Source organism: Rhincodon typus, chromosome 4 (assembly GCF_021869965.1).
Source record: "Rhincodon typus isolate 14 chromosome 4, sRhiTyp1.1, whole genome shotgun sequence".
Lineage (NCBI taxonomy): Eukaryota > Metazoa > Chordata > Chondrichthyes > Orectolobiformes > Rhincodontidae > Rhincodon > Rhincodon typus.
Window position 1 is genome coordinate 89,230,519 of NC_063335.1, and position 15,025 is coordinate 89,245,543.

The 15,025-nt window shown below is 43.0% G+C and overlaps 1 protein-coding gene across 2 annotated transcripts in view; it reads left to right on the forward strand.

Moving 5' to 3' along the window:
• The window catches only part of zgc:162816 (uncharacterized protein LOC571260 homolog), a 56,791-nt gene extending 42,948 nt beyond the window's left edge, over positions 1-13,843 (forward strand). Inside the window, exons 6-9 of one of the 2 annotated variants that reach the window (XM_048595640.1) lie at positions 322-443; positions 996-1,185; positions 6,017-6,122; positions 12,704-13,843. In XM_048595640.1, the coding sequence (XP_048451597.1) occupies positions 322-443; positions 996-1,185; positions 6,017-6,122; positions 12,704-12,793 (508 nt within the window). In that variant the 3' untranslated portion in view covers positions 12,794-13,843. The remainder of the gene's footprint in view (positions 1-321; positions 444-995; positions 1,186-6,016; positions 6,123-12,703) is intronic. The other variant, XM_048595641.1, reaches the window with a different exon arrangement.
• The last annotated feature ends 1,182 nt before the right edge of the window (positions 13,844-15,025 follow it).

The following is a 15,025-nucleotide window of genomic DNA, read 5'->3' on the forward strand; positions in this document are numbered from 1 at the left end:
TACCTGCTCTGGGAGTATTCAATGGGACAGAACGAAACAAATATCAATTGGAGATGTTCAAAACTTCAGCAGTGATGTTTCACAAATCTGATAAGCCACAAAATAAAACATTTTGTTTTAAATTGGATAGAAGAATTTAAATGCTGGAAATCCAAAATAAACAGAGATCTTTCTGGAACAATGAACAAAATTGATCAAAATCTAAAACTGTTGAGGGGTATCACATGAATCAGTATCTTTTTCTTCAGATAGTTGAGGGGCTTGTTATTGGAAGTTTCTGTATATATATTGAGATTGTACAATGTCAGTGTTTCTTTGTAGGTTAGAGGAAGCAGGTGTGAAGTGTCCTCGCTCAAGCATTGGTTCAACACCTACCTGCAGTCACCCTATACCAGACATGGCTCGTCTCAGTGAGCTCCATCCTGGAAACTATGTCTTTTATGGTGAGAACCATTTGCCTTACAGACAAGGGAAATTGTTAAAATCTACTTCTTTAACCACATTTTAATTATCCTTTTATTATTTTCTTCTTCAACTTATTGTCTCTTTTGTCCAACTATGCTTCTGTGAAGGGTCATTAGAATTTTTTCTAAGTTAAAAGTGCTATATGAATGGAAATAGTTGAATGTTGACAGGGCACTGGGAGAAGTTCCTGCTCTTGAGATTGGGCCTGAGATTTTGCACTCCCGGCCACACAGGCAAACAGAGCTACATTTCAGTTAAGTAGATGAAATCTCTGACAGTGCATTAGCACAGGAGTGTCAGCATAGGTTGTGCGCTCAAGTACTAGAATTATGTTTTAACCACTATTTTTTGATAAGATTAGTTTGTAGAATTGTTTTGTTGTGAGTCAACAGCTTATTCTAATCTGACATAAGGGTAATGATACACAAAACCTCAATTATTCCCAACAATACTCCTGACTGTGTATTAGTATGCTTCATGTTTCTCAATGCAGATCGCTGAGTATTTATTTTTGAATAATTCTCCCCCAGACATCCAACAGATGATGATTGGTTCCTGTCAGATGGACGATATTGCTGTGCGAGTGCTGACGAGGGTGATAGGTCACTATCCACATCGGAATCAAATGTTGGTCGACTGTGGATGGACGGCATTGAGCCTGGACAGTTTGGGAAAGCTGCCGACAGGCTATGCACTCATTGATGGTCATCCTGAGCTGAAGTAAGGAACGCATATTTGTGAAACAGTATAAGGAAGCAGATAAAAGCTGCCCTTGGTAGTTGTGCGTTCAGCCACTGAGAGTATCACAACTAAGCACACTCCTGTTTTGTGTGATTGTTGCCAGTGTCTTTCCTGTGCAGAACCTAGATTTGGTAAGGCCAGATGCAGCTCTCCACGCACACATTTGTGTGTTTGTTTTAATGGTATTGTTTCTCTAGCTAGAGTAATTGCACCCTTACTGGATCGGTGAGTAAATAAACCACTCAGTATGCTACAAGCCAGGATTCTGCAGGCTTGATCCCTGCACTACGCTGTGTTTGTTAGTGAAGAAGAGGACAAGTGGGTGGAGCAACTTCGATCTACAATTGCTCTTGCTAACTGAGGAAACATTCCAGGATAAGTACAGCATTGACTAAAGCTCCCTGTAAACCATTCAAATAAATACTTGCAGGGCAGATATCAGTCGGATTAAAGATTTTGTTCTCCAGTTCCTTACGTGCCAGGTTTGGACTCACGACCTTCTGACTCCATGGTAGGCGTGCTACCCACTGAGTCAAGGCTGACACTTCAGTCAGTTCGATAAAGAGTAAATTCCCCCTTATACAAAGGTAGATTTATATTTATAAGACTCTCATTTTTATGACCACAAGTTATGACCAAACCATTCATAGCCTGTGAAGTACAGTCAACAGGACAATCCAATTTGGCCAATTACCCATGTATCATTCTAGTCTCAATCTTAATCAGCAAAGTACTGGAAGGCATTGCTAGGTGCAGAGATAGTGCCCCCATCTCTGAGCCAGGAGGCCTGTCTTCAAGTCTCACCTGCACCAGCAGTGTGTCATAACATGTCTGGACAGCATGATTTTGTTCAAAATGGTGTTCCTATCAAGCAACAATTATTTACCAATAACCTGTTCTCTGACGCTCAGTTTGGTCCCTTCCAGGATCACATGATTTCAGACCTGTGTTGGTTCAAGGCTTAACTGAGCTATAGGGAGAGGCTGAATAGGCTGGGGCTATTTTCCTTGAAGCGTCGGAGGCTGAGGGGCGATCTTACAGAAGTTGATAAAATCATGAGGTACAAGGATAGGGTGAGTAGGCATGGTCTTCTCCCACAGGTGAGGGAGTCCAAAACTAGAGGGCATAGGTTTAAGGTGAGAGGGGAAAGATTTAAAAGGGACCTAAGGAGCAACTTTTTCACACAGAGGATAATATATGTATGGTATGAGCTGCCAGAGGATGAGATGGAAGCTGGTACAATTACAGCATTTAAAAGGCATTTAGATGGGTATATGAATAGGAAGGGTTTAGAGGGATATGGGCCAAATGCTGGCAGATGGGACTAGATTTATTTAAGGTATCTGATCAGCATGGATGAGTTTCCGTGCTGTATGTCTCTGTGACTGTATGACTGTAGGTGTGGTGGGAGTGTCAGCCTTTGACATCAAGGCATCGCAGACGCTGAATGTGGTGTTAAGGAGCTCCAGCAAATTTAAAATCTCTTAAAGGAATTAAAGGAAAATCTGTCCATTGGCTGGAGTCACACCTATCACAAAGAATTGTAGTGTGATTATCAGAGGTAATCATCTCAGTCTCTAATCCTAACATTGCTGCCTGAGTCCCTCAGGGCTGCATTCCATAGGTCCAATCTTCTTCAACTGTTACATCAATGAACTTCCTTTCATTACAATGTCAAAATTGAGTATGTTTGCCAGTGATTTCACAATGATCTGAGCCACTTGCAACTCCTCATTTACTGAAGCAGCCCATGTTTATTTTATCTTTATTCTTTCATAGGCATCACTGGTAAAGCCAGCATTTGTTGCCACTCCTAATTGCTCTTGAATTGAGTGGCTTGCCAGGATATTTCAGAAGGCAACCACATTGCTTTGGGTCCGGATTCACATATAGGCCAGACCAGTAAGGATGACAGATTTCCATCCCTCAAGCACATTAGTGAACCAGATGGGGTTTTACAACAATAAATGATCATTTTCATAGTCACATGGCCATATGTTACAAGACCTGGACAAAATTCAAGCTTGGAATGATAAGTGGCAAATAGCATTTAACAGCATGTAGATGTCAGGAAATTACCATTTCCAACAAAAGAAACTTTATCATCACCCTTGATGTTCAATTACATAACAATTGCTGAATCCCTAACTATCTTAATCCTGGTGGTTAGCATTGACCAGAAACTGAATTGAACCTGCCATATAAATACTATAGCTCCAAGGGATGGATAGAGATTTGGAATTCTATAGTAATTTGCCCACTATCTGAGTCCCAAAAGTCTGCAAGGCACAAGTCAAAGGTATGATGGAATACTCTTCATTTGCCTTGGTGAATGCAGTTCCAACAATACTCAAGATGCTTGATACAATCCTACACATAGTAATCCACTCAACTGGCATCCATCCACCCTTGAACATTCATTCCCTTCACTACCGGTGTATAGTGGCAGCAGTGTGCACCACCTACAAGACGCATCGCAGTAACACTCCAAGGATCTTTTGGCAGCTCCTTTCAGATTTGTGACCTCTACCACATAGAAGGACCAAGGCAGTAAGTGCATGGAAACATTGTAACCTGCAACATCCCCTCCAAGTCATACTCTATCGTAGTTAGAAAATATAGAGTCATAGAGATATACAGCACGGAAACAGACCCTTCGGTCCAACTCGTCTTTTCCAAACAGATATGCTAAATTAATGACTGCATTTGGCCCATATCCTTCTAAACCCTTCCTATTCCTCTTCATGTACCCATCCTTTTAAATGTTGTAGTTGTACCTGCCTCCACCACTTCCTCTGGCAGCTCATTCCACACGAGCACCACCCTCTGTGTGAAAAAGTTACCACTCAGTCTTTCTTAAATCTTTCCCTCTCACCTTAAGCCTGTGGCCTGTAGTTTTGAACTCCACTACCCTGGGAAAAAGATCTTGGCTATTCACCCTATCCATGCCCCTCAGGATTTTAGAACCCTCAATTAGGTCACCCTTCAGCCTCCGATGCTCCAAGGAAAATAGCCCCAGTCTATTCAGCCTTACCCTATAGCTCAAAACCTCCAACCCAGGCAACATCCTTGTAAAAACCTCCTCCATACTCACTGACCAATCCCCACCACTACCTACCTGCACTCACCTATCACCATCCCACCTACCTTCCCCAGCCTGACCCCCCCTTATTTATTTCAGAGCCCTCTTCCCCTCCCCCATTTCTGAAGAAGGGTCCCAACCCAAAACATCAGCATTCCTGTTCCTCTGATGCTGCCTGGCCTACTGTCTTCCTCCAGCTCCACACTGTGTTATCTCAGACTCCAGCATCGGCAGTTCTTACTATCTCCAAAATCCTTGTAAATCTTTTTTGCATCCTTTCAAGTTTAACAATATCTTTCCTATAGTAGGGAAACTACATTTGAATGTAGTATTTCAAAAGTGGCCTAACCAACGTCCTGTACAGCTGCAACATGACTCCCAACTCCTATACTCAATGCATTGACCAATAAAGTCAGTGTACTAAATGCCTTCCTCACTACCTGTAACTCTGCCTTTAAGGAACTATAAACTAGTGCTCTGTTCAGCAACACCCCCAGGACCTTACGATTAAGCGTGTAAGTCCTGTACTGATTTGTCTTACCAAAATGCAACACCTCACATTTATCTAAATTAAACTCCATCTGCCACTCCTCGGCCCATCGTTCCTTTGCTGTCAGGATCCTGGAACTCCCTCCCAATGAGCAATGTCAGTGTAGCTACAATACATAAACTGTGGCGGTTCAAGAAGGTGACTCAACACCACCTTCTCAAAGAAAATTAGGAACAGCCAATAAATGCTAACACCAGCGACATTGTCATCCCATGGATGAACAAAGAAGTTAATGTTGTCATTAAAATAGAAAATACGGCAGGCATTTTGTGCACAGTAAGTTTTCACGAAAAGTAATGTGGTCATGACCTGATAATTTGCTTTGTGACATTTATTAAGGGATAAATAGTGGCTTTGACATCAGGTATACCACCTCTGCTGTTCTTCAATTTCCTGTCATTGTATAGGTTTCAATTCCACCTTCATGCAGACAGGTTACCTCTGACAATGCAGTACTGAGCCAACCTAGATGTTTTACACTGCAATTTCTGGAGTGGAACTTGCTAATTCAGAAGTAAGTGAACTACAAAACACATGGCTGACACTGTCCCTTCAAACAATCCTAGAAAAGAAGTAATGCAGGACACTGCTGTCTGAAGTGTAGCCACTATTTTTAATAAAGAAAATACCAGACTGTATATAACAAAGTGGAAATGAATACAATGAAATAATGCAAATTTGAATTGGTGATGCTGAGTGAGGGATAAAAATTGACCAAGACACCAGAACAATTCTTCAGATTTTCTTTGAAATGAGGTCGTAGGTACTTTCATATAACACCTTAGGTGGGACTTGGCTTAATGCTTCATTCCGGGATTTTAATCAGTTAGGAAAATACAATCCTTCTTAAGCAGCAAAATGAAAGAGCAAGCCATAGGTGAGGGAAAAGCTTGAGAGACCAGAGGCAGGTCAGGTTGAACTGGGGTGTATGAGATTCTTGCACCTTCCTTGTGCTGTCTAACCCCAACTACCTAAATGACCCAGGCCTGGGATTGATTGTGAGGTACCAGGCTTGTGAGTATGGATTCTACTGTAATACATTCGGACTGGTGGAGTGGACTTGCAGGAACTTCTGAGCTCTTTTTTCCATTTGTCCACAAATGTTGAAAGACTGCTGTCTAATCCAATGCATATTCCAGTCCCAGCATTACCATTTATATCTGTTTTTTTCATTGCAGGTTGGTGGGAATGACACAGGAACATGGGAAAATTGAGCCAACTTCAGGGAAACTGGATTTTAACAAGTTTCCGCTTGGAAGCTTGATTTCACTTATTCCTTATCATGTAGGTACTTTGGTTTGGATGTGTGCAGACTTGTGTTACAGTAAGAAAACATTGTCCTGAAAGCAGGCAGGAGCATAAACCTCAGATTCACTGATCAAGGTGATGTTTTGGTGCATTGGATTTTGTTGAAACTAGTGATAAATTTGCACATTTAGAAATCAGAAGGAAAGCTTATAGTAGCCCAATATCTACTCCAGTGGTATTTGCTTCAGTGCTGTTAATTAGTTCCACAATTTGAAAAGAGTTCTCGTAAGATCTCGTTGGGAAACGTCTCACCCAGTGTCATACTGGGCCAAGTCTGTACAGAAAGTCCCATACCTAGTCTCTGAGATAATCAATCACACCAAGGTGACAATGTAGGTGACTGCAATGTGTGTGAGATCAGGATTGAAAAATTAGCTATGCTTGGCACTCTAAATCTGTCTAAGACTATTGGGTATGTGCATGTCCTGGTGCATGTGTGTCTGAGAATATGTGGATGTTTGAGAATGTATGTGAACATTTTGGTGTGTGTATATGTCATGACCAGACCTCAGGCGAGGTTCCCCAATTTGTTATGGTTCCAAATGTATAACCCAAATCACTAATCTCGCAGGTGAGGGGAGATGAACCAGCTCCCCTTCTTTATTCATCCCCTCCAACCCCCAGTGGTGAAAATAAGGTTAATTTTATAAGGATCCTTTCCATTGTGGATATCTATCTCTTGAATTTATGTTTGAAAAGGAGCCAATTTAACCACACAGCCCGGTGTGTCTGTCTCTCAGTGGCCCGGTGTGTCTGTCTCTCAGTGGCCCGGTGTGGCTGGCTCTCAGTGGCCCGGTGTGTCTGTCTCTCAGTGGCCCGGTGTGTCTGTCTCTCAGTGGCCCAGTGTGGCTGTATCTCAGTGGCCCGGTGTGGCTGTATCTCAGTGGCGCGGTGTGGCTGTATCTCAATGGCCCGGTGTGTCTGGATCTCAGTGGCCCGGTGTGGCTGGCTATCAGCGGCCCGGTGTGGCTGTATCTCACTGGCGCGGTGTGGCTGTATCTCAGTGGCCCGGTGTGGCTGTGTCTCAGTGGCCCGGTGTGGCTGGCTCTCAGTGGCCCGGTGTGGCTGTCTCTCAGCGGCCCGGTGTGGCTGTATCTCAGCGGCCCGGTGTGGCTGGCTCTCAGTGGCACGGTGTGGCTGTATCTCAGTGGCCCGGTGTGGCTGGCTCTCAGTGGTCCGGTGTGGCTGTCTCTCAGCGGCCTGGTGTGGCTGTATCTCAGTGGCCCGGTGTGGCTGGCTCTCAGTGGCCCGGTGTGGCTGTATCTCAGTGGCCTGGTGTGGCTGTCTCTCAGCGGCCCGGTGTGGCTGTATCTCAGCGGCCCGGTGTGGCTGGCTCTCAGCGGCCCGGTGTGGCTGTCTCTCGACCCAGCGTGGCTTTAGCGTGGACTCCCAGCCTCGAGATGATTTCACAGCAGTCTTCTGGCCTTGAGAGCCTCAAGGTGAAGTTGGCACAGTGTTGGAGTCAAGGCCTGACACAGAATAGAGGCTAGGTGCTGGCATGGACTGGGTTGAAAGGACTCTAATGCTCGACTTTTCAATTCTTTATTTTTCTAAATATTTTTTCCCCCTGTAAGAATTTGCACTTAAGAATCTGTACCTTTGCACCTAAGATACTGCTGTAAATGGCAACTTGTAAACTCCTCACTGTACTCGTTTGGGTACATGTGACAGTAAGAGCTAATTCTAATTCTACTTCTAATTCACTAATCACAAGAAGCAATAATAATGTAACACACATATACACAAATTAGGAATAAGAAATGAGTCCAAAAAAAGATTAAAAAAGAGATATACAGATCAGTCTTTCTGAGTCATTAATAAAGAATAGGTAATGAACATTGTGACCCTTACATTGGATGGCACTAGTAATTTTATGTCAGTAGTTGACCAATTGATTTTTAGGTTCTTGGATTTGAAAGTTGATTGAAATTCCTTCGTTCTAGTTCCCTTTGACAGTGGTTGAGTGGCAACATTCAGAGTGGGAAATTGTCTATTACTCTTTTACCTGCAATTCAATTAATCGCTGTTCTCCAACAGTGACCTTCACATCACTAGTTCACACACTAGTATGTCGGGCCAGTAACATACACAGACCAGAGCTTCGGTTGCTGTTTGACCCCTTTTATTGTAAATCCCTGGAAGGGTAAAACACAAACACGATTGCAGGAGATAGCTTCTTGCTGAAAGAGGGAGGATAATCAGTCTCTCGTTTCCCTTTTTAGTCATTATGTTTGATGTTTCCCTGACTCTATAGAGATATGACATTCCATGGGCTCTGGAGCTAGTCACTGAATTTACATCCACAGGTGGGTTTTGGTTGTAGCACTCCTCTTAAAATGATAAGTTTGCACTTGACTACTTCAGGGTTTTGTGATCTATGATGTGACACTATGAGTGTATTTGTGTGTGCGTGAGAGTATGTGTGGTATGCCTTGCTTCATGTGTGTTTGTGTATGAGAGCCTATAGGCCAGTATATTGTGCTCCTCTGCTGGCGAGTTTGAAGGTGGAAAAGCTGTAAATTGAAGCACACAGCTTGCCTATGGCCTTCTGATCTATCTCCTGTATTATCAGAGCACAGGGGACAGTGGAGGCGTTGGACATCCCAGCTGCCCTAGGGCCTATGAGACCTTTAGGTCAATTGATAGTCACATATGTGCCTCAGTCCTCCTTCATCATTTTTCCACAAGCAGTATGGATTGGACAACATTGAATGGGTAGCTCAGCAATCTGGGGTGCATGTGAGCTTGTGTCAGGAAGGATCAATAGTGTAACTACCTTTAACTCCCCAACACCCGCTTCTGAAGTCCCCTCACTCTCCTGGCTGTGGCCTGACAGCCAGGCCCTGCCATACAAAGAACAAAGAATAGTACTGCACAGGAACAGGCTCTTTGGCCCACCAAGACTGCCTTCATATATGATGCCTTTCTAAACTAAAAACTTTTTGCTTCTCCTTGCTTGTCCATATCCCTCTATTTCCTGCCTATTCATGTATGTGTCAAAATGCCTTACAGATATTGCTATTGTGTCTGCCTCCAACACCTCCTTTGGTAGCACATTCCAAGCACTTACCACCCTGAATTTAAAAAACCTGCCTCTCTCATCTTCTTTAAATATACCCCATTTTACCTTAAACCTACGTCCCCTAGGAATTGTCATTTCTACCCTGGGAAAAAGACTCTGACTATCCACTCTATCTTTGCCTCTCATAATTTTCTAAATTTCTATCAGGTCGCCTTTCATCCTTCGACACTCAAGTGAAAACAAACCAAGTTTGTCCAATCTCTCCTCATAGCTAATGCCCACCAAACCAGGCAACATCCTGGTAAACCGTTTCTGTACCTTCTCCAAATCCACCACATCCTCTGGTAGAGTGGCGACCAGAGCTATGCACAATATGTGGCCTAACTAAAGGACTGTGCAGCTGCTACGTAGTACTTCAGGCTTACCTTCAGTCCAGACTCATTAGTTGCCCATGTCCCAGAACTGCTTAGTCCCTGCAGTGATCACCGCCTGAACCCGATACTGCTGGGACTAAGAGGTTGACAGCTCCCTAACATGGGACTTCTTTACCTGATGGAGGTGCAAGTCTCTCTCTCTCAGTCAATTCCGCCCAGCTGAATGTTAAATGGCTGCAGGGTAGCTGGTATCATCAGAACTTATTCACTTCTGAGAAGATATGAGCACACACACACAAATACACACAAAATTACTCACACACATGCATGCACACACACAAACACACACCCATCTACCGGTTAGTATCACAGAATGAGATTTGGCAATGATACTGATATTCATTGCTCAGCTTCAAAATGAACTGGCTATATGCTCCAGTACTGACTGATGTACAGATGTATTTACTGCCTTATAATTTTTTTTCCTAATTAAAGGCCTTGCCTTACACATCATATGGAGCAAATTACAGGTTCGTTCTATTTATTATAGTCTTTTGACATTAGAAAATGAAAAACAAATTTTGAATTTATGATTAAACTGCACAGGACATGTAGAATGGACTGCTATCAACCCAGAGTGTCATCCACTGGGACATAAGTGCTTTTATTTTGGTTCACAGCTGATGAATAAAAGCAAAGTACTGCAGTTGCTGCAGACATAAAGTCATAGAATCATAGAGATATACAGCACGGAAATAGACCCTTTGATCCAATTCATCCCTGCTGTTCAGATATCCTATATAAATTTAATCCCATTTGCCAGCATTTGGCCCATATCCTGCTAAACCTTTCCTATTCAGATACCCATCCAGACGTCTTTTAAATGTTGTAATTGTGCCAGCCTCCACCATTTGTTCTGGCAACTCATTCCATACATGCCTCACCCTCTGTGTGAAAAAGTTGCCCATTAGGTCCCTTTTATATCTTGCCCCTCTCACCTTAAACCTATGCTCTCTAGTTTTGGACTCCCCCACCCCGAAGAAAAGACCTTGTCTATTCACCCTCTCCATCCCCCTCATGATTTTATAAGCCTATATAAGGTGACCCCTCAGCCTCTGATGCTCCAGGGAAAATAGCCCCAGCCTATTCAGCCTCTCCCTATAGCTCAAACCCTCCAATCCCGGCAGCGTCCTCACAAATCTTTTCTGAACCATTTCTAGTTTCACAACATCCTTCCTAAAGGAGGTGAACTAAAAGCTGTAGAAACCCTGCTGGTCTGGCAGCATCCAGAGAGAAACAGGGTTAACTTTTCAAGCCCAATATGACTCTTCTTTACAACTTAACCAAAATTCCAAACTCAGTTCTGAGTGAGTGGACTGGAAATTGGAAATTGGACTGGAAATGTTACTCCTGTTTCTCTCTCCAGAGATGCTGCCAAACTGGCTGAGTTTCTCCAGCACTTTGTGTTTTTATTTAAGTACTGAGCGAGTCTTCATCAGATTGCACATGGAAAAACAACATTGGATTTGGGCATTACTTTTTAGTTATTGGTCTCAGACAGGGTGCTGTGCAGATTTTCCAAAATTATGTTTGGACTGAAATGGTCAAATTATGAGAACAGGTTGGCTTGATTTCTCTTGAGTTTAGAAGATTATGGTGTGGTCTAATCTAGATGGTTAAAATGAATAAAGATGTTGATGGGGTAGATACAGGAATTATTTTGTCTAGTAGGTGAATCCTATTAGTGAGATTACTGAGACACAATAATAAAATTAGAACTAGGCCATTCCAGTGTGAGGTCAAGAAGACTATTTTCACACTTAGATAATGGAAATCAGGAATTCTGTACTAAAATATGGATGCCAAATTAAATTTCAGGACTGATGTTGATTAATATTTTATTCAGGGCAACGAAGGGATTATTCAAAACTCAGAGAAATGAGGTTGAGGTACAGATTATTTTTATCTAATTGAAGTGAGGGGAGTGTGATGGCCTTTGACATTATGGCAGTATTTGACCAGATCTGGCATCAAGATGCCTTAGCAAAGCTGGAGTCTATGGAAATCAGGGAGAAAGTCTCCATTGATTAAAGCCATACCTGGCACAAAACAAGATGCTTGTGGTTGTAGGAAGTCAATTATCTTAGTCCCAGGAGGTCCCCAAGGGTGTGTCCTAGGCCCAATCATCTTCAGCTACTTCATCAATTACTTTTCTTCCGTTATAAGATCAGAAGTGAGGATGTTTGCTGATATTTGCCCAATATTCAGCACCATTTATCACTCTGCAGATATTGAAGCAGTCCATGTCTAAATGCTGCAAGACCTGGACTTACGTCAAACTCCTGGAACTAACATCTGAACATTGAGTGTTCTTTACCCCACAGAGTGCACTGGTTGAAGAAGGCAGCTCACCACTACTCTCTCAAGGCCAATTACAGGCACAACAAATACATGTTGGCTCCACCAGCAATGTTCACATCCTGTGAACAATTTGTTTTAAAATGGCAGAACAGACTGTCTGCCTTGCCCTCACCTCTCTGCCTCACACGCCCCCAGTTGTCTCCTCTTCTCACAGGCTGCATGCTTTGATTAAGGAACTGGTGGGAAGTCGCTATTACCATAGAAACTTCTTTAAAATAAATGTCTGATGTTCTGAACAAATCTTGAAGTAACATCGCTCTTTCCTTGTACCCTCACTATTCTTTCTCTCTCTTTCATCTGTCTATCTCCATCTCTTTCCTTCTGTACCTGCCTCTTTCTTCATTTCTCCTCCCTCTTTCACCTTCTCTATCTCTCCTTTCCACTACTTTAAAACTCTCCTATCTCCACCAAACCTATCCTTCTTTATGCTTTCCCCTTGTTTCTCTCCCTCTCAATAACCATCTCTTACCCTCCCTCTCTAACTTGTTCATTCCATGTCTTTTTGTTTTCTTTCCTCTCTTTGTCTGTCTTTAAATTCCATTCTCCTCACTCCCCCTCTACCCACCTCTGTTTTTCCATCTCTCTTCACTCATTTTCTCTATGTCTGTTCTTATATCTCTTCTATCATCCATTTCTTTCCCTTTCTTTCCTTCTATTTCTTATCCTCTTCCTCCTCTTTTGTTTCACTCTTTCCCTCTCTCTGTGCCTCGTCTCTACCTCTCTCTTTATTTCCCTTATAGGCCTGTGCCACTGCAGCAATGCATCCTGTCTACTATGTGCAATCAGAAGGGAGGATTGTAGCCGAATGGAGACCAACCCGAGGCTGGTAGAACAAGGAGATCACATGAGGAAATTCTACTTCTGTTTCTCATAGTGCCTATGTTAAGTAGCAATTCAGATGTTGCCACTCCCCTTCCTCTCCTCACATCTCTGTGCAGTCCTCCTCCTCCTCAGATATTTAAATGTTTAGAAAATGTGAAAACATTTCCAGTGTAAATGGAGGCCACACTGCCCATTGTGTCTACAGCTCTGGAGAAATGAGCAACACAGCCAAACCCATTTTCTAGGATGTGCTTCATATTTCTGGAAGCTATGGCACTTAAATGAGTCAAGGGTTTCTACCTGCACTAGTCTTTTGGGCAGTGAAATTTATGTGAAATTTGGATTCATCTCAGCTGTGATGCCCTCCACAATTGAACGGCCTACTGTCAGTAATGAACTGGGGTGATAACTGGAGTGTGACCAAATTCCAGGGAACAGAATATTTTCAAGAATAGGCAAATGGGAGACTGAATACAAACTAGGATTGCATTTAAAGATGTACTCAGCATGTGTCAGATACATAGTGATCGATTGCTTTAGTTTGTTGCAATGTGTCACCTGGTTGTGAGACATTATTGACCAGATGTAGCCACTGGAGATGGGAGTTTCATTCTGGGGAGTCACTTTTGACTGAATTGTGGGCCTCACTGTGTCGCTGATTGCATGCGTGGGCCAAGGGTCAGTGGTTAACACTGCTGCCTCAGCGCCAGGGACTCAGGTTTGATTCCAGCCTCGGGCAACTGTCTGTATGGAGTTTATTCTCCCTGTGTCTGTGTGGGTTGCTCCTGGATGCTCTGGTTTCCTCCCACAGTCCAAAAATGTGCAAGTTAGGTGGATTGGCTATGCTAAGTTGCATGTAGTATCTAGGGATGTGCAAGCTAGTTGGATAAGCTATGGGAAAGGCAGGGATATAGGGCTAGAGGGTGGGTCTGGGTGGGATGCTCTTTGGAGGGTTGGTGTGGACTCAATAGGCTGAATGGTCTCCTTCCACACTGTAGGGATTCTATATGATGTGTCCATTTGAAAGAAATGCAAATAAAATGAAATGATGAACATGATTTTGCCTTGCTAGTTTTGATTTATCATTTGTTGCAAGCTCCTCAAGTGAGAGATGTTGCTGTTAGATGGGAACCATCTTTTGTTCATTTTCTCTTGGTGTCAGGTACAGTATAGGAACTACATACTAGTTATATTATTGGACCTGCAATCCAGAGAATAATCAATTCCATCATGAGTTCAATTAGACTAAAAAGTTATAACACTGACTGTGAAGTTGTTAGATGGTCCTTTCGAGAAGGAAACATGACATCCTTATCCTGTTTGGACTATACGTGACACCAATATGACATCAATACAGTAGATATGTAACTGAACTTTGAAATGATCTATCAAGCTATTTACAACCTCAGTGCAATGGGAGGTAATAGTAAATGGTATGCATCCCCAGGACATTCACATGGAAAAAACCAGTTAAAATAAACATTGCACCTTAAGTTTCATGTTCCTCTTTCATCCCAAATGCATCCTTTCTCCACAACAACTCTCCTCTTACCAAGTTCAAGACGTGCACAGTGTTTCCATATCTGGGGTTTGTTTTAGCAGCAATCACACTCCTGGATGGCACATGGGAGATGTCACCCACTTTCTCACCTCTAGAGGTCTCTGTCATAGCTTTTCAATTTGATTATTTTGTTGGAACTGCAGGATTGCTCCTCTCAACCTTTGCTCCCAAGCTTTGAATGCGTCATTCCACATTCTTGTCCCTCTGCTTCCTGTGTTAAAATAATCTCATACGCTTTCAAGTGTCAGCTGTGGCTCATTGGTGGCCTCGGAGTTGGAGATTTGTGGTTTCTAGCCTCGCCGTAGAGGCTGGAGCTCATAATCCTGGCTGACACTCCAGGGAATGCTGTGCTGGCTGGAGTTGCAGGCTTTCAGTCAAGGCATTGAGCCAAGATCCCTTCAGCCCTCTCTCAGGTGGATATATAAATTCCCATGGTACTATTGAAAAGAGACAATGAGCCTATCGATGTTCGAGTCAATAGTTTCCTCTCAAACAGCATCAGTGAAACCAGTTACCTTCCATTTATTATATTTTTTGTTTGAGGAAGATTGCTATCCACATTTTGAGCTAAATTCTTCTTGTCCCACAGGGCAAAACTGGGAGGAATTTCACAGGAGTTGAGGTCAGGCTAGTGGCCTGACATGTCACCACTTCGGGTTGATCTTTCCTGAAGTCTGAA